We start from the raw sequence: 27,872 nt of genomic DNA on the forward strand, positions 1-27,872 counted from the left end.
TTAATTGACCCAATGGCAGCATACTGGTACATGGAAAACAGTAAATGACCCGTTAATTGGCAGGGCTCCAGACTAACTTTTTGCAATGGATGACAGTCTGTGTGTCATGTACTCACAGCCTCAGTGTGAACGGGGTGCACAGCAAAGAGGAGTGCCGTGACGAAGGCCAGCCGTGAGTCTTCGAATGTCCAGCTCTCACACATGTGCATAAGCAGGCACGTTACGCTGCAGTGCAAACACACGTTGACGATGTGGAAATAGAGAGGTGTCATGCCGCCCAGCAGGATGTTCAACCTGACAGACAGAGAGAGAAATATTCAGCACTGTAGGATGAGAGCTGCAGGTAATCTGTTCATGTGTAAATGATGATGAAATGATAGATGATTGAAAAGATTATTAAAACACATACAAAAAAGACTGAAACAGACTGATACATAAGTACAGTCTGTGTCATTCAATTTCCCAGAAACACTAAGCGTATGAAGAAAAAAAAACATTCAACCTTATCTATAACAATCACTCAGCTATATACCGCTGTGGATTTACTGTGGGAATCTCTAAAGAAAATTAGCATTTATATTTCCTGGATGAAGTGATTGTTTTATAATCCTGAGCAGAATCTCAATCCATTTTCTACACTGCCATGAATTTCAAATGAAAGGAACAGGATTGCTTTGAGAAAATATCAGATTCCTGCCATCTAATCACACCCTGCTTAAGATCTTCCAACAGCTAATCCCTCAGTGAGGAATAACAGTGAGATATGCAATTTTCACTTAGTTTATTATAATAAATATATACAGGTATTACGCCGTGACAATTCCCTCTTCACCCAACACAATATCAACAACCTGATAATAGCAAACCCAGAAAGAGTGACGCATTACAGTGGTTTTGGTTCCAGCTGTCACTCCATATTATATTTTAGACTTTCAAAAACATGGGTGGACTCAACCTCACCTAAGGCTGAATGATCTGAGTAAATGATCAAACTGTCATTCTGATGATTCTTGCTATTTAAATTAAACCCTATTAATTAAAGTCCACTCAAAAAGGCGTTTTGCTTATTGTTACTTGACTGTGATGTTCGATCGTCCCTGTGCAGAATGACTAAAATCCTCATCGAAATTATTCAGATTCTACGGTCACAAATATCAGCCCATAATCATGGTCCAGTATGTAACTAAGTGTGATGTGGAATCACCTGAGGCCAAGAGGAAGTGCCCCCTTGAGGTGTTTCTGTTCCTTCTCTCTGGCTTTTGCACTTTTTGGTATGTGGTCCGCTCTGTGGTGCAGGGTTCTCGTGACCTCTAGCTTGTGTTCCAGTGGGTGGTGGGGTTTCCTGTACACTCCAATTTGCAGGCTCCTGTCCTCTACAATGTGTGCAGCACAGTCCATCAAAGCTAAACTGTTGTTGTGAACATCTTCTTGTGTGAACTTGATGTTACTGTCCCGGAGTTGATGTGTTCTGTGAAGGCTTGCACTTCTTGGGTTTTAAATTTGACCCAGGTGTCATCGACATACCTGTACCAGTGGCTCGGTGCTGTTCCTCTGAAAGAGTTGAGGGCTTTTCCCTCCACTTCTTCCATGTAGATGTTTGCCACAATAGGTGGAACTGGTGAGCCCATGGCACAGCCATGCTTTTGTCTGTAGAATCCTCCGTTGTACTGGAAATAGGTGGTGTTTAGACAGAGGTCGAGTAATTTACAGATCTGGTCAGGGCTGAGGCTGGTTCTGCTGTCCAGGGTGTGGTCTTGTAGTAGCCATTTCCTTACGGATTCTAGTGCCTCCGTGGTGGGGATGCAGGTGAACAAAGGGGTCACATCATAGGACACAATGGTTTCATCTGGGTCCAGTTTCAGTCCTCGAACTTTGTTTACAAAGTCAATGGAGTTTTGGATGTGGTGAGGCGTGTTACCAACCAGCTCAACAACTAACTCCTTAACTCCTCAGGTCAAGACTCAGCAGTTTATTTAAGGATAAAGGACACTCGTTTGACGACCACCAGGTTCACATTTTAGACAGAGAAGACGGATGGTTCAAAAGAGGTGTCAGGGAAGTCATTTACACCCGGATTGAGAAGCTGTCACTGAACAGAGGAGGGGGTCACCACTTATCCCCCACTTACAATGCAGTCCTTTCATCACTTCCCAGGAAACTAAACAAGCATTTCCTCTTGGCCTCAGGTGAAGACGCCAACGATGGTCGTTCAGACTTTGCCGCGGGTGGTTGTAACGACCATAACGACTGTCATTACCACAGCCAGGGGTACTAACGAACCAGCGGTATCGACGATCCTAGCTAATGATCCCAGAGGTTAAATACCTGAGTTTCCCTACCAGTCAGTCAGAAGAAGTCTCTTGGATGAGGAACGAAACGTCTTCTAGTATCTCCAACCAAGTCCAGTTGCCCTTGACCTCAACCTTCATTGGATAACTATGACCTGGATGACTGAGAATCTTCACAGACAACAAGAGTTAAACTTTTGGGGAAAAACTGCATAATCAGAGATTCTGGATTTTTCGATGAGGGAGAAGGAACAGATCTAATTTTAGAATATTAAATGAGGTAATTGACTTTTTTGTTGTGGACAAACCATATCAGACATTTTTTTTACAAGCATAGTATTTTTATGTTTTAAAACTCTATAAGATGCATTACAGATGACGGCTCAAGATTAACAATCAAGGGGATCACCAAAGTTACTACAATTCATCCTGAGGAGAAATCTTGAGATATTTCACTCAAAACCACAAATGTCAACCTCATGGTGGTTCTAGAGGAAAGTTCAGGGGGTCACCACAGTCAGTAGGATTCATCCTCTGAAGACCATGAATGTATGTATACAATTTCATGACAGTCCATCCAAAACCTGTTGATATATTATAGTCTGGACCAAAATGGTGTACCAAAAATCCATCTGAATGACACTGCCATCCCTAGAGAATATGATATATTTTGCTCACATTGTTATTAGTGAAGTGCTTATTTTGTGTCAGGACTGTTATATTGACTAAAGCTTCAGGCTTGGGTTGGGTTTGGGCTTGGTTACTTTCAAATGTGTCATATGAAAATAAATCCTCTCTTTCTGTTACTTTACCAATTGTTGGCATCTAGTGTCATGTGTAGCATTTTGCAGTAGCAGCGAGGTTCTGTCCGGGTTAGGTCAGACATGCTGCTGGTTTGAGTCACATTTTCAAGTCTGTGCAGAACCATTTCAAGACCTTAACTCACAAAAGTGTTTTAAATTTAGTAGCGATGCAAAGGTACTAAATATGTTAGGTGGCATTTTGGGGATACATGTAGTATTTGTATTTTAAGCAGTAATCAAAAACATCAAGATTTTTTATTTAACTCTGGGTAAACATCATACAGCTTCAGTGATGAACAAGATGAAGAGAGAAGAGAACATATGTGATACTGTCAGTAAGTTTATATTTAGAGTGTACCTCCAAAGCAAGGCTTTCCAGAATGGAGAAAAAACAAACAGGGACGAGCTGAACAGATAAACATGGCTTCACATCTGAACTCCTTATCTCTGACTGTAATTAGTTCTAACGGGGTCCTCTGTGTGCCCTCATCCAGTCCATTATGTGATAAAGGAGACCCTGGCCTCCACTATCCCTCTGATTCATAATTCAATGAGGATGAATACGCTGTCTTGGTATGCATTATTTAGCTGACACTTTTATCCAAAGTGACTTATCATTTTTATGCACAACTCTGGAGCAACTAGAGGTTAAGTGTGGATGTGTTACAGTGGGGAATTGAACCCAGGTCTCTCACACCAAAGGCATGTGTCTTATCCGCTGCTCCACCACCACTCCCTTACTGACTGATAATGACTGATAAAACCTGCTTTAACTTGCAGAGAGAGCCTTAACTCTCATCATTGTCTCACCCTGACCTTAGTTGATGCTGACACACCTGAATAAGTTCTAATGCTGACTTGAGTCTGAAGGAAGTGAAGAGATGAGATTAATTTCCCAGAGAGCCCAGCCAGGGTCCGGACCCATCCATGCTGTGAAGGCTTCAGTGGAATTTAAATTTCTCATTTGAGGCATTTAGCTGATGTGCTTATCCACAGAGACTCACAACGAGGGAGCAGGTCAGGGTTCAGTCTCCCGCTCACTGACATTTTGACAGGAGACATGGCTGCCAGTGGATACATGTACAGAATACACAAAAAGAATTTCTAAGCAATAAAATGCACTGTTGCTCTGTTCAGTACAACTACAACATTACCTGACCAGTAGCTTACGGTGTGTCATGTTTGCAAATGTTCTCAAAGATAGATATAACTCAAGGTCCACTTATTGGCTTTTTCCAAAAACTATTTGCAAGGTAAGGAGGACACTCAACTGGATAGACGATGTTTTTAGGCAGCAAGTTTCCCTGGAAGATCCCTATGCAACTAGCTACAATGGCTTATCCAGGGGGCCAATTTATGTGTTTACTTTAGTCCGACCCAGAGACTTGCTTGAATTGTAGGGCTGCAGCTAACAATGATTTTAGTATTCGAAGCTTCTATAGATTATTTCAACGATTCATCAATACATCGTTTAAGAAGTACTTATGCTTGGCGGCGGCAGCGCCCCCCCCCCCCCCCCCCCCTCCATACAGTGTGTCATACAGTAAACATCAGACCAACAACCAGACAGCTGCTTTACAAACACAAACATCACCCGAGTGATATACAAGTTATACTACAGGCTCGTGCAGACTACACGACTTTCAGCGTCGGCCGATGGCCGTGCAGTTCACACAACTTGCCGTAATATGATGGCAGTCTTGAAGTCGTTTTGGCATTCACACTACTTGACTGATCGGTGACAGGGGGTCACCACACACACTACAGGAGCTGTCAACAGCAATGGCACCCACGGCTGGTTTCCAAACCACTTTTATCAAAAAAAACCACACGTGAAATGTGAAACGGGAAATGAGCGATCCTGCACACGAAACAGCTGCTTGTTATTATAAAGACAGCAATTATAAAGACAAAGAATCTGGGTGAAAGGATGGATTAGCACACGCAGGTAGCAGGGATTGTCTGAGCTACAGAGAGAGCTGCAGGGGAGTTAAAAGGTGCATCTCCCTGACACCCAGTTAACTCCTGACTGTGAGGTTACAACTCACAGCCCAACCAGGCAACATAAGTTTCGTTTTACGGTGGACAGACGGTAACATTACAGAGTTGTTTTCTTTAGCTTGAAATAATCCCATACTTTGGACACTTTCTTCTTTGTCCCTCACTGTTTTCTCTCTCTTCCTCCACTTTGCAAACAGTGCCATCATAATCACGCCGTGTTGAAGTTTATTTGAAAGGTAGGACACTCGAGCTGCTTCATTACATTCTATTCTGTATAATATCAAAAATGGCACGAAGAAGAATCTGGTTGAATATTTCCTTTTAAAGCAAGGCTGTTTCAATAAGTTCCTGGAAATGTGTGATTCTTACATTTGTTCATCAGACAGGTTTTCAGTTAAACCAGTGTAAGCTTGCTGGCTCCACAGTAGCCACACAGCCAGCCACCACTGCCACGTCAGTCTTATCTGATCACTGTAATGCTAGTATTTCGGGCCTGTGTGTGTAAAAGTAGAAACATTTAACATTCCAAACAGTATTAATAAAACCATTCTTCTTAGATCTTCTTCTTCTTCTTAATAACAGTTAGACACATTAACACTAAAACACAAAAGGGCCTGCTGTTTAACTAGCTAACCCAGTATTGAGCCTCAGGATGGTAAGTCAGGTGATTGCTCAACACTGTGAGCCAAACCAACATATCTTGACAACTACTGGTGTGAATCATCCCCAAAGTATGATTGTTCATTTTGGTGACCCCTTGCCATTTCATCTATTGCTAGCGTCAGGGCAAAATTTCATGAATGCAAAAGTTATAAGACTTCTCAAAAATCTCAGACTGGCTGATCGTGTGTGTGTGTGTTTGTATATATAAGAGATGCTGTACATGCAGGATATGAATTTAAACCTAGTAACACAGTTTATTATGCATTCATCACTAAAGTAGATGATACTGAGTCCCAAGCCACGCTGGAAGCCAGTTCTCCACCGAACACTCAAAGTGGAAAAAAGAAACCCTGTTAAGGCTCCTAAGCTGCTGCTCCCAGTCATTGATGCTGCACCATCCGTGCACACATGAATACAGGGCTTCCAATACAGATTGTGCTCTGAGAAAAAGGTGTCGATAACGTGAAACACATCTTTACCCGTAGTGTCCCCCGTTAGCTTCTTGCAGAATAGAATGTGCTCGTTAATTTCAGAAATTTCTCTGTATCGCACAAATGCAATAAGCTGGGCTTCCCAGCTAACATCTGTTGACTCGTCCAACTGCAGCACGAATGAACCAGAAAGTTTTAACCTTTCCACTACTTACATCAACAATATTAACGGCCATGTCGTCAATCCTACGGCACACTGTGAAAACTGTACAATGGTACAGTTTTCAGTGCATCAGCTGCTTTCTTATCAATCATTGTTTATGCAAGAATTACAGCAGCAGGCAAAATTAGTTCCTCAGCAACAGTAAATGGCTTTTTGGATTTAGCCACAAGTAGCGACACAGCATATGAGGCCTCCAATCAGGGTACCCCCAGGATTCTCAAAGTTAAATTTAAGACTTTTTAAGACCTTTTTAATACCACCTAAGATGAAATTTAATACCAACTTCACCGCCGTATAATGGAAAATCTGTATGAATTTTAAGCCCGAGAAAATTATTTACGAAGTTACATGAATTTAATAAAACATTTATTATAATACATTCATCTTTAACACACTATAGCTTGGGGTGTGTTTGTACTTAAGATAAGACGGAAGATGTTATGGCAGAAAATTGTGTCCTCTTACATTTAATCTTTTATGTATGATCTTTTAATATTATTATTATTACTGTTCTCATTATGGCTTATAGATATATGTATTGTGTTTTATTCTTAACCTTTCCTCTCCTAGACTCCTTATGTTAGTCCGTCCACATTTACTAGGGTTTAGTTCAGAGCTGTGAGATGGTTTTTGGTGTTTTCCTCTCTTGTTGTTCCTCTCCTCTCCTGGAATGTTCATTCAAGGCTGAGAGAGGATCTCTGTTGCCCAAAATATAGAAACCTAGACTGTGTAAATGCCGCCCTAGACGGTAGGTGTCTGGACCAGCTGTATATGTATGTTAGTACTTCTCTGTTTATTCTCTTTTGTTAAATAAATTCTTCAAAGACAACAGTTGGTTGTACTCGATTCTTTGCTCAACCCCTCACCAGGAATATCATTTCCACGACAGAAGATAAGATAAAATTAATCAAGGACGTCACTTTGTGTGAAAGTGGTGGGGACATAAGGGTTCAGATTAGGGGTGTGATGATACACTTAGCTCAAATGCACAATTCACAATATTGGGTTCACAAGAACAAGGCAAGATATTTTAACACTATTTGATGAAATATTCAGTGCTGAAATATATTTAAAACGGGGGTCTGGGGATCCTCCCCTAGAAACTTTTGAGCACTAAACACTTAATTTCCTGCATTCTGGAGACATTTTCTGCACCAATTTATGGTAGAATTGTCTTTATTTATATAAAGTGATTCAGGTGACACTTCAAAGAATATAATAGAAAGAATATAATGCAGTACTCAGCAGCTTTTTATTTTAGCTTAAGAAACTTTTTTTAAACAATGCATATTTGTTTCTTCTATATATACATTGCATTGCATGTTTTCTTATTGTGCAAATAAACTTCTCAAAAAGTATTTCATTTGTTTTTTAACATTTCTTGTTGCAAGCTATTTTCAGAACATATTTAACAAATGCTTTAAACAAAGTGATGGAGACATGTCCCCAGTATCCACAGTGTGACATCAATGAAATGAATACAATATTTGTGCACTAAGAACTCTTAAGGGGTGAAATCAAAAATACAAACAAATTGTGTGGTGTGAGTTGTTGCAATTAGTTACACCTTGGCTAGATAAAGTAATGTAATACAATATGATAATTGCTTCAGTGATTATTCATTCTATTCTGTGTTTGCATCTAAAGGCTGCTTCAGATACAGTATTATATAGTACTGGCTTGAAAGAAGCGGGATAAGAGATTGGGCTCCAATTTGTTTGTTTTTTCCTCGCTGATGTAAGTTTAATGTGCGTTAGTTGGATGTTTCCATTCACATAACATTAGCCTACAACAGCGGCACAACGGCGACACACAGACACCGTCCTTATACACAACTGGCTCTCCGTTGCTGTGGTAACATTCAGTGGGTCTTCCAGCTCTGCTGTTCCATTGGCGCTCGCCATAGCGTGACTGACTCGCAGGCCGATCCACTTGCACTAAACTCAGCGCCACTGCCCTCAGCCTCGTCCCGCAACTTGTCCGTGTCTCTGGCTTTCTGAACTTCAGACACTTGCCCATTCTCAGGCGACAAGCTAGCGTTAGCTTGTTAGTAGCACGTCAGAGACGTTTTGTTTTCTTTCCCAACAATTGACTGATTTGCCCACAGCTGGATGCCAGAGATCGTGCACCGTGAACACTCCACAGTTCAGAGCATAAAGCTAAACACTGACATAAAGAGTAACATTACCGTTACCTGTACTGTGCCTTATAACACATCAAATGAAGTATAAAAGTCACACACACAAAAAGTATTTATTTATGACGTTACGGCATTAATTTAATCCTACGAAAGGACAAGAACAAATTTAAGACCTTGGTAAATGCAATTTAATACTTTGTAAATGAAATTTAATACTTTTAAGACCCCGCGGGTTCCCTGTCCAATGCTTGGGTTGACACTGCTGTCGCTTTCTTTGATTTCTCTTGACTTCCCTTAAATTCCGATAGTTTTCTTTGAAACAAACTCGGCCTGCGGTCTTACCGACACAGGAAAGATGCTTGGTACTTAGGTGTCGTTGTAAATGGGCTGGTTTCAAGCTATTATTATAGAGCACATCTCTGCCACGTCGAGTTTTTGCAACCGGAAAGTGCCCGGAAGTGACGATACGGCAGAGCTAAAGACCGTGTGCGGAGCTAGCTAGCTTGCTTAGCTAGGTGCAACTGTTACTCACGTCATTTTAACAGGGCTGATAACTTTGTCATAATAATAATGTTCCCATTATTTCTAATGGAGCTGGACTTCTTCTTGCAACCAGAAGAGTCTAACACATCGGGTTCATATTGTAGACCGGAAGCTTCCCACTTGGTGTCGACATGAAACCGAAAACAACATGCTGTTGATGAAATTGCCGGTACTGTACTTATCAGCTTTCTTTTTTTTTTCATGGGTTCACTTGAGCTGCCGCTAGCACTGCTGGTTGGGCGATGTCTACAAAATTTCCATCGGACGATGTCTACAACGAAACATCAGGATGAACGATGTCATCGGGTGCACGGGGAAGCGCGGGGGGGTAGCAGTCGTTATGTGCACGTGTTCTCGCACAGACTTCGGTAAAAAAATTGGTAGACTATTAACTTACGTTACAAGTCGTGGTGGATATTTTAGTCACAGACCAGGTAAAGCAACGGTGAACACATAGAGTGCAGTTGTTTGTTTCAGTTGTTGTTCAGGGTGACTTCACTGAATGGTTTCCATATTATAATATGATTATAATGTTTTGAGAACCATCCCACGTTCCCCCTGGGGACTGCTCACGTACCCCTAGGGGTACATGTACCCCCGGTTGGGAAACACTGCTCTAGATTAAACAACAGATGCATTGTGAGTGTGCACAAGATGCAGTGGGACAGTTTGCAGTGCTTGAGATGCACCTCCATTACCAAGGTTATGACAGAAACATTGCTCCATCGAGCCAAAAGAAGCCAATTTAGGTAACTCCAGCATCTGACAAGGATACTTCTGGATGCCTCGTTTTACAGTTTTCAAGGCAAGTCCAGCTGGGAGTAGACTCTGGAGCAGATACGGACCTGCTGGAGATATTACATCTGATATCACATACAGAGTAGCGATTTAACAACTTCACCTAACAGCAAGGTGCATGGAGATGGGAAAAAGTCCATAGCGGTCAAAATGCCAAGAACGCTTGTTGTATAAAGCAACTTTATTGCGACACCAATGCGTCTCAGATTGTGGCCTTCATCAGGGACTTATTTGGCATACCATAGAAAGAGCTGGAGGACAGTCTGGGGAGGAGGAAATCTGGGCTACCTCGTTTAGCCTGCTGCTACTGCAACACAGACCCCGAAATGTGGCCAAAAATGGATGGATGGTGTGCAACTTGAAATGAAGACAGACACATTAAAGAACAGGTCAGGAAGTTGCCACATTTATTGGGCATCATTCTGAGAACCCCAAAGAATATCCACAGCAGTTCAAGGGAATCTTACCCGTAGTCATTATAGATTTATCTGCAATTTGATAAACCAACAACTCTTCTCTTAGAAAAAAAGGAAAAGGATCTGACATGAGCAACAATGTCAAACCGAGCATGCTCAACCCAGTGTGATCACATCCAGTAAGACAGCTGCAGAGTCCTCTGTGACTGTTGGACTGGAGAGGTGAAGGAGACACAATTTAACTCTCTGTCTGTCTGCTGGTTAGTGATGCAGCAGCAGCAGCATGATGCCTTCCTGTCCTTTACTCTGATATATGACAGCACATCCCTGACAGGATCCGTGAACCTGAGGTAACTTTTTTTATTCTGAAATAGATAAACAGAAATTGTGAAGTCAGCTTCTCTCTGACTGGAGCATCATCATCTATCACTTTCTTACCCTTCTTTTTCATTTCTTATTTTTCTTCATCTCCTACTGTCTCTCTCTATTATCTGCTGTGCCCGTCCCAATGCTCCTTCTCTCCTCATTTAGCACAAGAGCATCCACCACAACTTATTTTTTCTTTCCCCGTCTTGCGTTATCTGTCCTTGTGTTTCTATTTTAATCAAATAGCCTCTCGCTATCGCTCTCTCCCTACTTCTTTCTTTCTCTCGCCCCATCTCCCTTGTTTCCTCACCACAATCACTGCACAGTTTGTAGTGCACATCAGGGCTCAGCTATAAAAAGTGCCTTGAGGTTGCATTGTGTGTATTTACTCATTCTGTGTGTCCTTCACCATCACCAAAAGCTTACCGGCACAGAAAAGACAATGCGGGACTGACTGCACATTCCCCATAGGAGAAGCTGACAAATATACACAGAAGTGACCCCCAGGCCACATGTGTTGGAGGAGTGCACCCATCTGTTCCTCTGCATGCATGAGATGCATCTGATCCTCATGACTCATTTCATGTGGTGTACAAGTCAGCCAGAGCTGTCCAGGCTGAGTAAGGCTGGTTCACACCTAAAGGTCCACTTCCTGAATCATGTTCAATTTTCCAGTTTGTATTCACAAAAGCAAAACTCAACAAGTCCAGAAATTGTACACAAAAACCATGTGGTGGAAATGTTGCTTGATTATTGCTCAAACCGTCAGTGGGTGAAATAAACAAATTCCTTCACATTTTTACCTATAAATCCTACATCATGGAGCACTGTCAGGCTCATGTTGGTGTTGGTCTGGAGTGCACATCTGCAGGGCCGCGCATATGAACGTCTTGATAAAGAGTGGGTATTACATTTTTTAATAATGCAGGTATTTGGAGGAAGACGCTTTGCATCAGATGGTCCTATCCCAGATCAAATAGCCAATAGGCTAGTCCAGGATAAAGGATAGCTTGAGAGGTTGTAACGCCAGTGTTTCCAACATATAGACTTGGGCAGGCAGCCCACGTACAATATCTTAATGGCCGCCAAGGTATATTTGGCAACCCATTTAACATGTCATAGAGAAACACAATGTTATGTGGTATTGCCGTCAGAGAGCTGCAGGTGAGTTAAAAGGTGCAGCTCCCCGACACCCAGTTAACTCCTGACTGAGGTTACAGCTCACGGCCCAAAAAGGAGAACAACAAACGCACGTGTGCATATTTACAGCTGAGGACTGCAGCTTACTTTGGCTTCAACTCAACAATAAGTCATGACTTAAGTTAAATGCTAAAGTTGCTGTTACTGTTACCTTGTCTGTGGTCCGCTGGCAGAACACCGGCTGCTTTCTGATAAGGCACTGTCGTGCTGTTGCCGAGGCAACATAAATTTCGTTTTATAGTGGACAGAGATAACATTACAGAGTTGTTGTTTTCTTTATCTTGAAATAATCCCATACTTTGGACACTTTCTTCTTTGTCCCTCACTATTTTCTCTCTTCCGTTACTTTACAAACAGCTTCATTATAATCATATGGTGTTCACAGCGTAAGTGCAATGTTCGACAGTAATAAATGTCCCCAAATTCTTTGCAACGATGCATTTTATTAATCAATTTTATCGATTTAATTGATGAATCGTTTCAGCCCTAGTCACATATGCGACCAAAATGTCCGCAGTCGGGAGCCCTGCTACAGTATACAGTATTTCTGAGCTGGCTATTGTTCAAAGTAATTCAAATTTGTTGAAATCTTGAATTTGAATTATTTATGTCAAACCTTATATCAAACCTTCTGCTGCATTTCAGTGAGCATTTGCACAAATGTTCCTAGGAGAGGGGAGTCTCAAGGGACCGAAACAAACTTTTGAGAGTCAAATGATCAATGGAGGGTTACTTTAGTACTATATAAACCTTTGCGTGTCAGACAAGAAAGCAAATAGCTTACTAACAAGACTAATGATCACTTCAGTTGGTCATGTGTCTCTAATTTACTGTTAAATACACGGAAAGGCAGCAAATCCTCACTAGCTATTGAAATATATGGAATTGACTTAAAATAACAAATAACATAATCACATTTGTACCTGGTCACTAGGGGTGTGAAATATTATGATATTAGATCACGGAGGATTAAAATGTCTCCACAATCTGCCTTTTCAGAGAGATCGTTAGTATAGAGGGTATGCATTGATGTCACTTCCCCTGCTGCGTTTAGCAAACTGGGAGTAAAACAAGTGATTATTTGCTCAAATTAAAGGCGGTCTGACTCAACATCGGTCCTTACTTCTTACCAAAGAACCAGTGGTCCAGCTCTTTCCCATTTTAGATGTGTTGTTTGTGTTTCAGCTGATACAATCTAACACTGCTGCTCGTCTTTCTGCCACTTAGTGAGCGTAACTGTGTTCTGTGACGTCATGTGCATACCCTCTATAGTGCTACAGTGCACAATCTATCAGTTTAATTATGTGGCTCATACATGCAGTTGACAGCTGCTCTGTCAGGTGCCTCGTTGCCTGTATCCTCCGCTGTCCTCAAAGGCAGCACTGTAACTGTTGGGCGTCATAAAATTAACAATAAATGTCCCCCAGCTACTCTGCCTCAACTCTCTGTGATTTACAGACGTTGCTGATGGACAGAAAGTGCTACTTGTTGCTAAAGAAACCGCTAACTGCAGCTAACTAGCAGCTGTTATCTAATTAGCTCACTTAGCCTAGTGGTCATAGCTATCTCAGCCCAGACTGGGAGATCGAAGTACCTGCAGAGTGTATTGTGTTTAACGTTACACCTCTACTCAAGCACTGGAGGTTTTTAGGCCAGGATGTCGTCAGCGAGCGGTGCTGGACTGGGAACCAAGCAGTCAACGAAACCGCGCTCAGCAGCCTCCCAATGAACACAGCATGAACGAGACCGAACACATCAAGACAACACAAAGACCAACAGGGAATATAGTACCGAGGTCATTTACAGAGTTTCTTGAAGAACAGACACATTTACTTTTTGCTAAACCGCAAACAGCTAATGTTACTACCTGTACCTGTCTGTATCAATAACATTAGCTAGTGAGCTCGGTTAGCTGGCAAGCTAGCTATCCAAGCTGAGTCAGCCCAAGAGCCAAACCCGGCAAGAAAACCACCTCGGTCCTGTATTTTCTGTTGCTAACCTGGCCTCTGCCGGTCTTGGAGGCTGTGTTGGGTCCCGCTCCGACCGTAGTGTTGACTCAGTGAGAGCTGAACCAGTCTGCACAGAGTGGGGTGGGGGGCGTAACGCACATTCAGCGCTATTGGCTACTGTAAACACCAATCAATATCTGCAAGTCCCTCCTTGTGTTTTTAAACATGCAGAAGCAAACAGCACATTCATTCATGAGAAAATCAAATCAAGAAATGTACCGGTATATTAAAATCTTTAAAATGTTATAAGAACAAAATGAATCAGTTCTTTGTTGTTGTGAATGAATCATTAGGCTACATTGTATACGATTTAATAAAGTTATTATATAATAACTTATAAAACTTGCAAAACAGTCTTAAAAAAAGATCTTGAATTGTGATCCTCCCTGAAATAAATCGTGATATAATATTTTTACCATATCGCTCACCCCTACTGGTCACCATAGCAGTACACGTTTTCCATCATACACTGTCCCTTTTGTAATAAAAATTCCTTAATAACAATTAATCAGTCTGGGTGTGTATGTCCACTGTAACAGTTCAGGTCCGTGTTTTCTTGGTAGAGCTAATGTTAGTTAAGAAAGGGGCAAAAGAAACATGAAGCAAACTCACAGGCACACTGGTTTTGGGATTTTCACGATGCTCGTCATTCATTGCTAACACATCAACCTTACTAGCCTGGTTGTACAGCTACTGTCCTATCATACATGAGTAAAACAGAGGCTACATGTCTTCCAAACGTTACTTGTGAGTTGAGAGACTAACAAAAAAAACAGGAGCTCAGCAACAGGCATCCATTCACTGCAGGCGTTGTCACTCACATGAGACAGACTAGCCGCTGTCTGATGGCGTTTCTCTCGTATCTAGGCAACATTTCATAATTTCGGATGTTACACCACATGCAGTTTGTCAGGTCTCAGTCACCTGTCTTCCTGGTTGAATGAAGGTGGCAAGCTCACCGACACTCTGTTTCAAACTTTGCTGGTAGCAAGCATTCGCCCTGCTGCTGCTGCTGAAGTGCCCCTGAGCAACACACTGCATGGCTGCTCTTCTGTACCTCAGCCTGACCTATGACCTCTGTGTTGGCAGTACAGCCGTTGTTGAACTTTAAATTAATTGCTGGTGTGGTAGAAATGTAATTGACATAAAGGAATGTGCGCTCTCCTTCACACTTGGTCTGGAGTAGGGATGGGGATTGATAAAGGACCCGGTTCCAAAATTTCTCAAACCCAAATCAACAAAGGTCCGAGCTTACAGATACTGCTATCGACACAAGCGTGTCCTATAATATACATTACATTATAGTATATTTAGTATGTCTCGAGCATCAAATCTGATTTAACTTGAAACGCGACAGATAAGAAAGCAAGGTATCAAACAGGCCCTGTTTATCATCAGGCTGCAGCCTCTGCTGCTCTCTGACGGCTCCTACATAGACACACACAGCGGCCAGCAGAGAGAGAGGCTAAGTTAAACTTAGCTCCAAACTACTCGAGTTGCCGACAGCTACACTTGTTACTGTAAGTACGTGCAATAAAACCTTCGCAAGTAAAAATACATTACTATCTCCACACACCTGTGTGTAGGGTAAACATGTAGAAAGGTTTAATCATCTCTGTCTTCAGTCTCTCATCCTGTATGTTTTATACAAGCACAGCTATCATTCTCTGAATGTGTTTTAATAGCCATTTATCAAACAACTGTTAAGCAAGCAAAACATATACTTAACTACGACGTCTTGACTTCCAGCAGTTACCTCTCCTCTCATCCACAGCCACTGTATTTTACACATGCAGCAGGCGCTGGATTAATAAACCAGCTGCATTGGTTTGCCTGAGCCTAAACGCTCTGATATGAAGCTCGCGCTAATAGCAGAGATGACTTCCTGTTTCCATTTCTCACAATATACAAGCCGTTTGTGCTTGAAGTGTGCCAGTATTCACCGGTACTGTCACATTTACATTTTACTGTGTGTGAAACAGCTGAATCTCAACTAATAAACTATCTGTAGGCAGATAATCCAAATCAAGTGTAACCTGTAAATATATTACTATACTAACATTGTACTATTTAATATTATAATATTTATTAATACACTAATTTATACCTTTACTCCTCCAGGTTATGAAAATATTTTTATAATATTTTGCAAATGGTCAGAAATAACAAATAAATGCATAGATTTCGGTCATATGGTAACTCATTTACTGTACACGTACTGATCATGCTTACTGTCACACGAAGTCACAATTAGCCAAATGTTACAAACTAACTAAATAGAAAGCTGATTGTCTGTACCATAGACTGGTTTGTAGTCTTAAAATTCAGCACATTGTTGTAAACTCAGCTGCTGGCTGAGACAAAACACCCGCTCCTCCTTTTACCAGATAATGTTACCTGCATGCAGTGAATAACAGCAGAGAGGAGGAGGAGGAGGATGCTGACTGAGTTTTATATTCTTTATAAACGTCACTAAGTATTGTGATGTCAGATATTGAGTTTATTTGCTGTTGTAGACATTAATGTTGCTGCTCTAGAAACAACAGTTGTATTTAAAATATTAAATTCCAATCCTATAAATAATTTAAAAACAACCAGGCAGTTAACAGTAAGACCACTACAAGGAGGGTGGTCTTTGCGAAGCAGTGGGCCAGGAGCCTGGCATTTTTGTGACCCAGCTGACAGTGAGCGGCGTTCTTCACAGTGGAAAGCCCCAAGAGCAGCTCGACATCTTCAGCATCAGCGCCAAGCACATTGCCAACGCCGTGCGTAACCTTTGCAAACTATGAACTGCACCTGGTTTCCCGCTTGCTGCTAAGGTTGGGCCGATAGACGATGCCATCGTTCATTGGCGATGACTGACAGACATCACAACGTTGAGTTGGAAAACCTCCGCCCCCCCAGCATTTTTTTTTTAAATGTTCACATTATACCACCCTTTGAAAGCAGGTTTTAATATGCACGAACATTCTTATTATAGTTTTTAAGTTTGCTTTGCACCTGCCTCGGAATTCTCTTCTCCCCACTATGACACACTCACACACCTCAAGTAAACACCCCGGCTTACCCCGCCTCTCTCTCACCCCGTCTGCTCCATTTTCAGCAATATGTTTTATAGCTAGAGTTCTCAAACTTTTATACAACATTCCCACTTTTGTTCACTACAAATGGCACCCATTCAATCCTCTACAAGAATGTCACAGACCTTGTGAGTTGATGTCAAATGCATTGTGTTCCCCAGTAGGTTGTAACACATGCTGGGGTAAGTTGTAACAATAAGACAAAAGAAGCAAAAATAGATGCTACACTATATGATATGCTTCAAAAACAGGTATAGTGAAATAAAAGAACAATGTTTGTCTCTCACTGTAACAGACTTTGTCTGACTGACTATCATACATGTATGTTTATGTAAATTAGTCTATGCAGTGTTACCTCTATATCCATTCAGCCGCTGCTGAATCATGACCGCCGCTACTAAAACTCCCCATGATTAAACTATGCGCTACAAATGTTTTCACTCGCACACTGTGTGAGCACGGCAGCCCACAATGCTCGGCTCGCTACTTGTCCAATGTTGAGAACATCAGGTACAAACTTAGACTAAACTGACGTAGCCTGCAGCTCTGTCCTGTACAGACTGACTAAATTATTTCAGTTTTCAGTCTGAAAAAGTGGTTTTGGAAAACAAAAGACAGAGGTGACTGGAGGAGCTGAGGTTAGTAAAACTAATTAGTGATGCAAACTAGTCCTTTTAAGCTAATGGAGGAGTTTTTGGATTTTAATGTGCAAATAAAACACACTTCAGAAGGAAGGAGATTTGTCATGCTGCCTATTTTTATATTAATGTCTACAGATAAATGTCAGAAGCTGTAAAATGCATGAACAGTTGTATCTATAATGATTCTGAGGTCATATTAACAGGGTTTTCCTGCCGTTAAGGCTTAGGTTTGTGCCATCACTATAAAATCACTGGAGCAACAGAACCAACCAAATTACTTTCTCCAGATCTAAAGGTTGTAGTTCCTCCAGTAGACTGATCTTTGGCTGTTTTATATTTATTATCTGCTCTAGCTTTTCCAACTATTTGTTCAGAGATATGGTGAAAATAATGGCCCAATATGATGTGAAATTACATATTTTTCATTTCATCACCCCCAAACCCCCCGACCAACACCAAAACATTCATCTAAAGCTCACATTAAACCGGGAAAACACTGCAGTTTTAAGCTATTCTAAGGTGCATCGCATGCTCGTGGACACAAGAGCAATGTTGCTGAGACATGTTGCTCCACCTCTGCTGCTACAGCTCCATAAAATATCAACTGCGACTTGTAATAAGTTAATAGTCTACCAATTTATTTTACCAAGTGAAGTCTGTGCGAGAACACATGCACATAAACCTACTGCTGCCCTCATTTTAGACATAATCCAATGGAAATTTTGGAAACATCGCCCAACCATACTTGCTGCTCTGTTGCATCACAACCAACTTTGTTCCCAGGCAGTTAATATGCAAACTTCATCCATCCATCCTGCGTACAGGGTCGCTGGAGCCAATCCCAGCTGACATCAAGCGAAAGGCGGAGTAAAATAGGTCGCCAGTCCATCGCAGGGCCACACATAGACAAACAACCAATCACTAAGGACAATTCAGGGTCACCAATCAACCCGCACGTCTGTAGGCGGTGGGAAGAAACCGGAGCACCCGGAGAGAACCCACGCAGACACAGGGAGAACATACAAACTCCGCACAGAAAGGCCGGGACAACCCACAACCTTCTTGCTGTGAGGCCACAGCGCTATCCACCGAACCACTGTTCCACATACGTCAATGTTTGTTTATTTATCGCAAGTCATATGTCATCTCAGTATATAACAAGGTCATCGCACACCATGCAGGTCTACCTCATGCCCGTTGGGTCTGGCCTTACCAAATAAGCGTCACCAAATACAAGTAAAGTATCGATAATGGTATGATAAAGACTAGACTAGTTAAGCAGTCTCAATAAGGGTATTAATATCAATAACAATGAATGATCCCTAGTCTGGAGACAAAGATAAGATGGAGACCTAGGAGATGTTCCACAGTATTACACACAAAACTCCAACCTCCATTGAATTATACAAATACAGGAAAAAAGAAAGGTGGAAATCTCAGAGCAACCATTTCACTTTTGCATCAGCAGGCTGAGTCTGGACTCCTCTATCATTTGGGAACACCATGTGAGCTTGTCCTCTTTTTCTCATGCAATCACTGCAACATAATATCATTCATTATAACACAATCCCACCTTGATCTGGATGCTTGCCTGGTTCCTCCAAACACGCCCTCTTGGAGCAAAGCGCTGCAGAGCCTGTTTCCCCTCCTCAAACGCTGTTCCCAGAACTTTTCCATCTCTACTTTCATGAAACTCCTACAAAGCTGCGTAAAAACTTCCTACATAAACACTTCTCTCTGTGTATTTTTGGCTCCGTGTCATATGAATTCATTTAATACTTAAACCTCAAAGAAGAGTCAAAGAATGTGCTGGGACAAGTTGAAGTGCAGCTGGCCGGCTGAGCTGCTCTCACTCAGTACAGTGAAAATGGGAGCAGAGGCTTGAACGAAGGTCATCTCTCTAATACTGCTATCATGAGCTACTCTTTCAGCGCATCTGTGACTTTATAGCAACAACAGCACCTAGTGGTACTTCATATCGGAAACCGCTTTAACGCTCTTTAAGGGGTTATTTTATGAAACATTTAGCTTGTATTATTCTGAAGTTAACTGTTAGGCTACGCAGCGTCTCTCCATAATGGGCCGGCTGTATGACGTCAGCCTTAATTGTGCGTTCACTAGCTTTCAGGCGTTTAACGGTTGGACTTACACCCCGGGGTAATACCACCAACACCCCGGGGTAATACCACCAACACCCCGGGTGAACTAGCATAAAGTGGCTGTTTTCAGAGCTCCAGCTGAGGTGAAACTCCGCGGCTGGGAAAGCAGGGAGAACTTACTTGAAGGTGAGGATGCACAGCGGTCTGTAGGACTTGTGGCTCGTATTGTCCGCCATCCTCTTGCCCCAGAAGTCGTTGCTGAAGATGTTTCTGAAGCTGGAGCCCAGTCGGACGTCCGGGTTGTTGACGATAGCCCACACATCGTCATGTACCAACTCCCCGTGGAGAGAGTTGCTGTAGCACAGGGCGCACAGGGCGGCCAGCACGGCGTAGCGACCCGCAGCCCACACCGCCTCCGGCCGGACGGTCACCCGCGGCTGCTGGCGCGCTTTCTTCTCCCGTCCCGGCACTGTCATGTCGGGCCTGGCTTCTCCCGCGGCGCCGCTGGGCTGAGGGTGAAGCTGGGAGCACCGGAGGATACGTCCATTCCGCCTGGCAGGTAGCGGCTGCGTATGCTGTGGACTGCGGGGACTGCGTTCATGGATTGTGCTGCCTTCAGGTGCAGTCGGGGAAGTGAGGAGTTTACGCCTTACAGTAGAGCACCGCTGTCTTATGTTTTACTTCTTTTTTCTTTCCTTTCCTAGACAATTGCATATTTATTCGTCTTTATTGTAACCTATTTTATTATTATAACATCAACTAATATATTGAACGATTGATCAACGTTGGAATAGGCTTTAAGTCTATTTATTATTTAAATAGCCTGACAGGAAAAGAGATCATATTTCTCCTGTTTTAGCTTCTTTGCATTGGCTTCCAGTAAAATCCAGAATAGAATTTAAAATCATTCTTCTTACCTACAAAGCTCTTAATGGTCAGGTACCATCTTATCTTAAAGAGCTCATAGTACCTTACTACCCCACCAGAGCACTGCGCTCCCAGAATGCAGGGTTACTTGTGGTTCCTAGAGTCTCCAAACGTAGACTAGGAGCCAGAGCGTTCAGCTATCAAGCTCCTCTCCTGTGGAACCAGGTTCCAGTTTGGGTTCAGGAGGCAGACACCATCTCCACATTTAAGAGTAGGCTTAAGACTTTCCTCTTTGATAAAGCTTATAGTTAGGGCTGGCTCAGGTGAGTCCTGAACCATCCCTTAGTTATGCTGCTATAAAGCCTAGACTGCCGGGGGATTTCCCATGATGCACTGAGCTCCTCTCTCCTCTACTTTCTCTCCCTCTGTATGCAATCTCATCCCCGACTTCTTCCCTTTCCCGTAGTCTTGTGCTTTCTCGTCCCTCTCCTCTCTCCTCCTATCACTTCCTGCAAGTTTTCTGGCCCTGGAGCTGTGGAGTCTGGATCTGTGGTTGCGGGTCACCTGCTGCCCCTGTGTTCCTGCTCGACAGTCCTATTATGATTATTATTGTTATTATTATCATTAACATTACTATTTTACTAGTATCTGTACCATTATTCATTCATTCTGTACCAACATCACCTTTACTGTCTGTACATCTGTGTGTGTATATTGTGTAGGCTGCTCCTCCCTACCCCTCCATCCCTCTCTCCCTCTTTATGGCTATCTCTCTCTCTTCTTCAACCCCAACCGGTCGAGGCAGATGGCCGCCCACCCTGAGCCATGGTTCTGCTCGAGGTTTCTGCCTCTTAAAAGTTTTTCCTTGCTGCTGTCGCCTAGTTCTGCTCTTGGTGGGAAGTGTTGGGTTTCTTTTATCACAGCTTATGGTCTAAATCTGCTCTTTTATGAAAAGCGCTGTGAAATAACTGTTGTTGTGATTTGGCGAATTGAATAATTATTTTTTCAATCTTAAAATATGAACTTAATGTGCTTGAAAGCTCATTCTGGTCATCCTCAGCAGATGGAAGAGCCAGTGGCTTTTTTGGGAGTTCAGGAAATAGCTAGTATGATTTTTTTTTTCTTTATAGTAATAAAAACTTGATGTAACATGGCTAGGTTACAATTATGATAACACAGTAGCAAAAACACAATAAATGAAAGACATGGGACACACATAGACTTTAGTTTTAGACAATAGATAAGTAAAGTGATTCATGTAAGTGAACAATAAATGACTTCTCATACACTATAAACAGCTGCAAAAATAAAGAAGTACAATAAACCTGGATAGCTCCAAATATGACGTCTGTATGTAGACACTAATGAAACTCCCACTTACAATTGGCAGACATTTAAATACTGGCATTAAATATTACGGATATGAATTATTTTATGACAACAACTTGGACTTTATATGGGAATAATGAGAGGAAGGGATTGACAAATGTCTGTGGTAGGGTATAATGTTAGAATTTGTATTAAGTATGAACACTGGACAAAACGTATGCTTAAGCCATGAGTCCTGGATGGACGAGTTTTCTATGGAGTACTAGAACGCGACATCAGCACCGAAAACCCGCCTGCGGACGCATGCGCAGGAGTACGCTGCCTCGCCGACAAAATCATCTGCTGCAAAAAATCAATGCAGATCAGCGGAAACTGCATGAGCGCGTGGGGACCAGGGGCGAGTTCAGCGCCAACAAAACGTTTTGAGATTGAACCCGAATCTGTCCTCCCTACATTCAGAAGAAAGAAACTAACGACTAAATAGCGGTGATAGTGACGGCGGAGCCAGGAAACACTTACAGAGGCAGGAGGTGCATAAGCAGGGTCTGGTCTGACTTTCAAATCATTCATTTGGTTTACAGCTGCATATTCACCGTCTTTGAGCTTAAAGTCCACTCTAAACATGTTTTAAGACAAATTAAAATAGCTATTAGTCTGAGAGTTTTTTGTCCAACAAATAAAATAAACTATAAATTCTTAAAAGCACGCCTATTCCTTCTCCCAAAATGAAAAAACCTGAATATATAGCCCACATGTGTAAATAATGCACAAAATGTCTCCTACAGTGTTTCAGTCCTAAAAAGAGAAACTGGCAAATTACCTGAGCACAATAAAATGTCCTAAACTAAGAAAAATGTTGACAATATCCAGACTGCGTGAACACAGCCTGGCCATAGAAAAGGGTCGCCACAGACAGAGCTGGCTACCACAAGAAGACTCTGCTCCCACTGTGACAGAGGACATATAGAGACAGAGCTGCACTTTCTAACCTCATGCCCTAAATATAAAAAAAAGAGAAAGAAAAAAGACAGCAAACTTTGCAAACATTTCCCAAATATACCCCGAATTCGAATTAGACACACAGAAACTCCCCTATTTACTGGGAGAAATGCCAGAATGTCAAATAATTGCTGCAAAATATGTCTCCTCATGCCATGAAGTGAGGACAACCAGTGGAAACTCAGACTGTACTAATTTTCAAATTATTATTATTATGATTGTTTGATATTTTATTAATTGTTTTGTTTTTAAATTTCATATTTGATATTTTTTTTAAATGAATTACTAATTATATTTTCTATTAATACACACACGTTTACGGTTTTATCTATTTATTTTATTTTAATTTTTAATATATTATAATAACACACATTTATTTCTTTTATTGTTTTATTTTTTAAGCATACACACGCTCACTGTTTTTTAAATTTATTTTAATATATTATTTTCATTTTCTAACACACACACTTACTGTTTTATTTATTTACTTTTATTTTTAATATTTATTTGTTTGGAATTTTTATATATATATATATTTTTTTTTTATTAACAAACACAACTTTTACTGTTTTATTTACTTATTTAATGAAATGTATGAAATTAATTGTTCTTGTGTAATTTATAAGTAGCTTTGCAATATTGTTGTTATACATTCATGCCAATAAAGCTGATTTGAATTATTGTCAGGAGTGCATACAGGCAGGTGGAGGCTGACCACACTACTGGGTCACATCATGTTGCCGTGATGAAAGTCACGCAGGCTGGATCAGCCTTTGATTTCAGTTTCTTTACTTTGATTTTTGGTGTGATTTTGAATCCAGCCCTCAATCGGCTGGTGATTTTGGTTTTCATCAACCGTTAATGTCTTTTGTTCCCAACAAATTATACAATTTATAGTAAAATTTTGAACTTTGAACTATTTAGTTAATATCTTATGTGTGATTTTTCCTTTCATTTTTTGAGCAGTGTATAATGCAAAAGAGTAAAAACAGTCTTGAATCAACACCTCATTTACAGTCTCAACAAAAAGGTTGCATCAAATTGCATTCAGTTGTACATGCGTACCTGATAAACTGGTAAAAATTAGGGAATAATGTTTGTTTACCAAAGAGTTTAGAAAAAAATCTCTCTCCTTGATTACTGTTGCATTTGTTTTCCCTAGAATTGCAATCATTTTAAGGTCACAAAGCAAAATAAAGAGAGATTTGAGAGAGAGACCTAGAGAAAGAATTTGTGAGGGAGAGAATGCCTGAGGGCAGACAGCAGAGAGTCAGTCAACAACATGCTGAACATCTGGTGTGTCCCCTCGCGGCCTGAACAACTCATTGCGATTCCTGCTGCGTGGTGGCCAGCTGGTCACTGAGTGCTCGGCCTGCTGCTCTGAAACAGAGCCCATTTCAGTCTAAGGCACTACAACACACTGCAACAGCTTCTCACACTGAAAAGATGAAAGTGAGATCAGTCAGTCCGCACTCTGTAGTTCATGTTAACACAGCTCTGGATTACCTGTACCTCTGACTATGTGACTATGACTGTGTGTAATGTGGAAGGACTCACTCATTTTGAGAAACCCACACTAACTGATCACCGACTGCAGCCTTACTGACCTCTTTTTACTCGTTTGATTTTACAGGACATTACTGTAAGCTTCAGCTTCAGCTCTCTCATCAGCCCTTTTTTTCTGGCAGTGGCATGGTTCCAGACTTTTTCTACTTGCATCTTCATTTTCAGTGAATCAAATATGTCTTTGTAAGTGGGATTTGAAAAGCAACATATGGGGTGCCCCAATAGTTCACCTGTTAGAGCACATACCATTGAGGCTGAGTCTTTCCTGCAGTGGCCTGGGTTTGATTCCAACCCATGTCACCCCCTCTCCTGTCTATCTCTGCGGCTGTCACTATGAAAAGTAAAATGGTCAAAACATGACATATTCTATTCTGCAAACCCAATGATGGATTGTTTTGTTACTGTGACAGAAATTATGTTTTTTTTGTAAAATACAGGGTAACACAGAGCCCTGGTTGGTATTTCTACTCCGGATCTATTTTTCACAGATGATGAATATCAACTGTTATGTAACATTTCTTTATCCTGGGAAGACTGATGAAGCATCTATGCACTAAATTCACTTCTCTGTTGACATTCCACAGTGGGGTGTGTGTTCGTGTGTGTGTGTGAGGCTGAGAGTGACTGGTTGTAGCAGACAGATCAGCAAGTACATGAGGGGCACTGGAGCAATACATTCTGACAGACCACCTGCCATCCGTGACTGCTGCTGGGACAAGCCACCACTCTGCTTACACACACACACACAATGAACTGACGGTGGAGAATAGGAGCTTTGTGTGTGTTTATAAGCTTTCAGATAATAATATATTATCTCATACTCATTATCCAGGTTATTGTACTTGCAAGATGTTTGTTTGTTGAACAGAAATGTCATATTTCCATCATGTTCTCCACATGGTTCTCCATTGTTTAAGCTTTGACTAGAGCTCTTTAAATAGGTGCATGTGACTTTATGCGGCGATTCGCAGCGCTCACTTAACGTGATGCATGCTGGATCTACGATAAGGCATGCTGGTTAGAAATTTTGTCTGACTTTCGCCAGCATTGCAAACCGAACCATCTGTGGGACAGAATAGAACTTTAGTTCTGCAGTTTGTCATTGTAAAATAAGTAATACCCTTGTAGGTCATGTTTTCTGCCAAGATGATGCCACTTTTTTTTACAGTAGCCTAGGCAAATTTAATATATATTATGTATAGTACACACATTGGAGGCGGTTGAAATGAGTCCCCCCCACCTCACTCTGAAGCGCTTCGAGTTTCTATGATAAAGCACTATATATATGTAATGCATTATTATTATTAGCATTAATTTTTGTAGATTTTCTGGAAAAAAATGGTTAAAATGTGCTCTATATTTAGATGGTAACCTGACTTATGCATGTTTTGTTTCTGTTTCCAGGCTGTAGCCTGTGCCCTGGTTCTTCTGAAAGTTTTTTAATTTGGACGGGCTTGAGACAACATCCCTTCATCCTCTGCATAAGGCAGTTTTCAAGTAGCACTCTAGAGGCACAGGCCACCTTCAGAGTCTTTACGATGAACAGTTCTTCTTGTTGTCACATACTTCCAGTGTGAATACCTTCACTGAAAACGCTGCCAGCTACTAATTTTTGCTTACATTGCTGGTTGTAAGGACAACCCTGTGCACTAGAAAAAAACGCTACATAGGCCTGTGACTTATTTGCAAAAGCAAATGGGTTTTGAAGGAAACATAATGCCACTGGCATTAGGTTTTATATATACATGAACAGGAAATGTTAACCCTTCAAAGCATGAATTATTAAATCCCAAAGTAATATTTTTATGTTTCTTTTTACTTTTAAACAAATAAAAAAGTATGTCCATAATTTTTTTTGTATATTTTATTTTGCAATTTGTCTTCTGTCTATGTCAAACATTTACTATGCGCAAGTGGTACGAATACTTAGAAAGCTAAGTGCAAATCATATCATCATTTTAAATAAAACATACAAAATAAGACCAATCTACATAGGCAAAATAAACTATGGTGCATATTATCTAGTTGATAAATTGTTTTTTTGAATGTAGACTTGCTTGTGTTAGCAAAGTTGTAGACTTGCTAGATTTTAACCATTAGTAGTGTAATTATAACAAATGCACTTGAACAGCTGTCCTTCTTTACCACAGCAGGGAATTATACTGTAATATGATAGGGGAGCCAAATCATACAAAAAACTAATCTTACATAATGTTGCCGTAAGAGTTGGATAAGAATTTAATTCAACTGAATTAAATTTTATGCTTTCTATACCAAATCATAACAGATGTTATCACATTGCACATTTTAATATAGAACAGTTCTAGACTATACTCTTTGAAATATTATTTACAGAGACAGTTTCCCTAATGGAAAAAGTCTTCCTGCTTGCTGAGTGCCCTATATGTCCTGTCTTTTATGGCCTACCAAACTACTAACTCTGCTCGACTGTGGCAATTATTGGTAGTGTAACTGAGCCTTTTTCCCAATTTGTTGACTTTTTTGCTAAGAAATGTATCTTAAGTATCCCTTCTTTCCTTGGGGACACTGTTGATATACTAAATACTATTAAAGATGTCCTGTTAACCTGATGTGTAGAGCCTGTATACATGCATACCTCATGAAATTTGTTTTGATGCATCATGGGAATTCTGAGGGACGGACGTAGGCTACTATGTTCCATCCCAGACTCACACAGGCACGGTATTGTTCCGTCCTCTGCCTGGCGTCAACTCAGACTGGAAGCGTCTCAGCAGCATTTCAGTATTGGAGTCACCTTGTGGTGCTTCCACTACCTTCTTCATAGATCTCTGTGACCCGATTTTGTTTCATGGTCTGCACGGCTGCATATCCCACGGGGAGCTGTTCAGAATAAGATTGTTTTGCCTAACTGATTTTGTTGACATGTTTAGATTTTGTTGATTTGGTGATTAGTACTTTGTTTGTGCTTCTACTATGATAAAGAAGACTACGTAGTAAAATTGTCTCTTTTAGCTGTGTTTATTGTTGAAAATTGACCGTTATTTTGTGAAAAAGTGTACAAGGAGGGAACAAGAACAAAGAGAGAGAAGAGAGAGGTAGGCATTTTCAGGAGAGAGAGAGAGAGAAGATGGAAGAAGAGATGAAATTGCAGACCAGCAGCCTTCTACACTCCACTCTCCTCCTTTCATCTCCTTACACTTACCCCATCTGGCCTGCTGCCTTCGCCCAGCTTTCCTCATCAGTATCTCGTTAGGGTGAAAGCTGTTCTGCTTCTGTTTGGCGCTGTTTCCTCCCAGGGTTGGTCAGCCTTGCGTTTCCCCTGGCAGAGAGATAAACCTGTAGATAAGTAGCCCCACAAGGCTGCATGTTCCTATCAAGCTCTCTCCTGTACTAAAAGCCTCTGTAATCACCACATCAACTATTCAATG

The 27,872-nt window shown here is 41.3% G+C and overlaps 1 protein-coding gene across 1 annotated transcript in view; it reads right to left on the reverse strand.

Annotated features, from left to right (window-relative positions):
• The window catches only part of tmtc1 (transmembrane O-mannosyltransferase targeting cadherins 1), a 206,268-nt gene extending 185,970 nt beyond the window's left edge, over positions 1–20,298 (reverse strand). The window contains exons 1-2 of the mRNA XM_038738692.1: positions 19,882–20,298; positions 117–294 (exon numbers count right to left, since the gene is read on the reverse strand). Of these exons, the coding sequence (XP_038594620.1) occupies positions 117–294; positions 19,882–20,177 (474 nt within the window). The 5' untranslated portion in view covers positions 20,178–20,298. The remainder of the gene's footprint in view (positions 1–116; positions 295–19,881) is intronic.
• Between the last annotated feature and the right edge of the window lie 7,574 nt (positions 20,299–27,872).

This window comes from Micropterus salmoides, unplaced genomic scaffold (genome assembly GCF_014851395.1).
Source record: "Micropterus salmoides isolate LMB-PRFRI ecotype aquatic unplaced genomic scaffold, ASM1485139v1 Ms_hic_scaffold_23, whole genome shotgun sequence".
Classification (NCBI taxonomy): domain Eukaryota; kingdom Metazoa; phylum Chordata; class Actinopteri; order Centrarchiformes; family Centrarchidae; genus Micropterus; species Micropterus salmoides.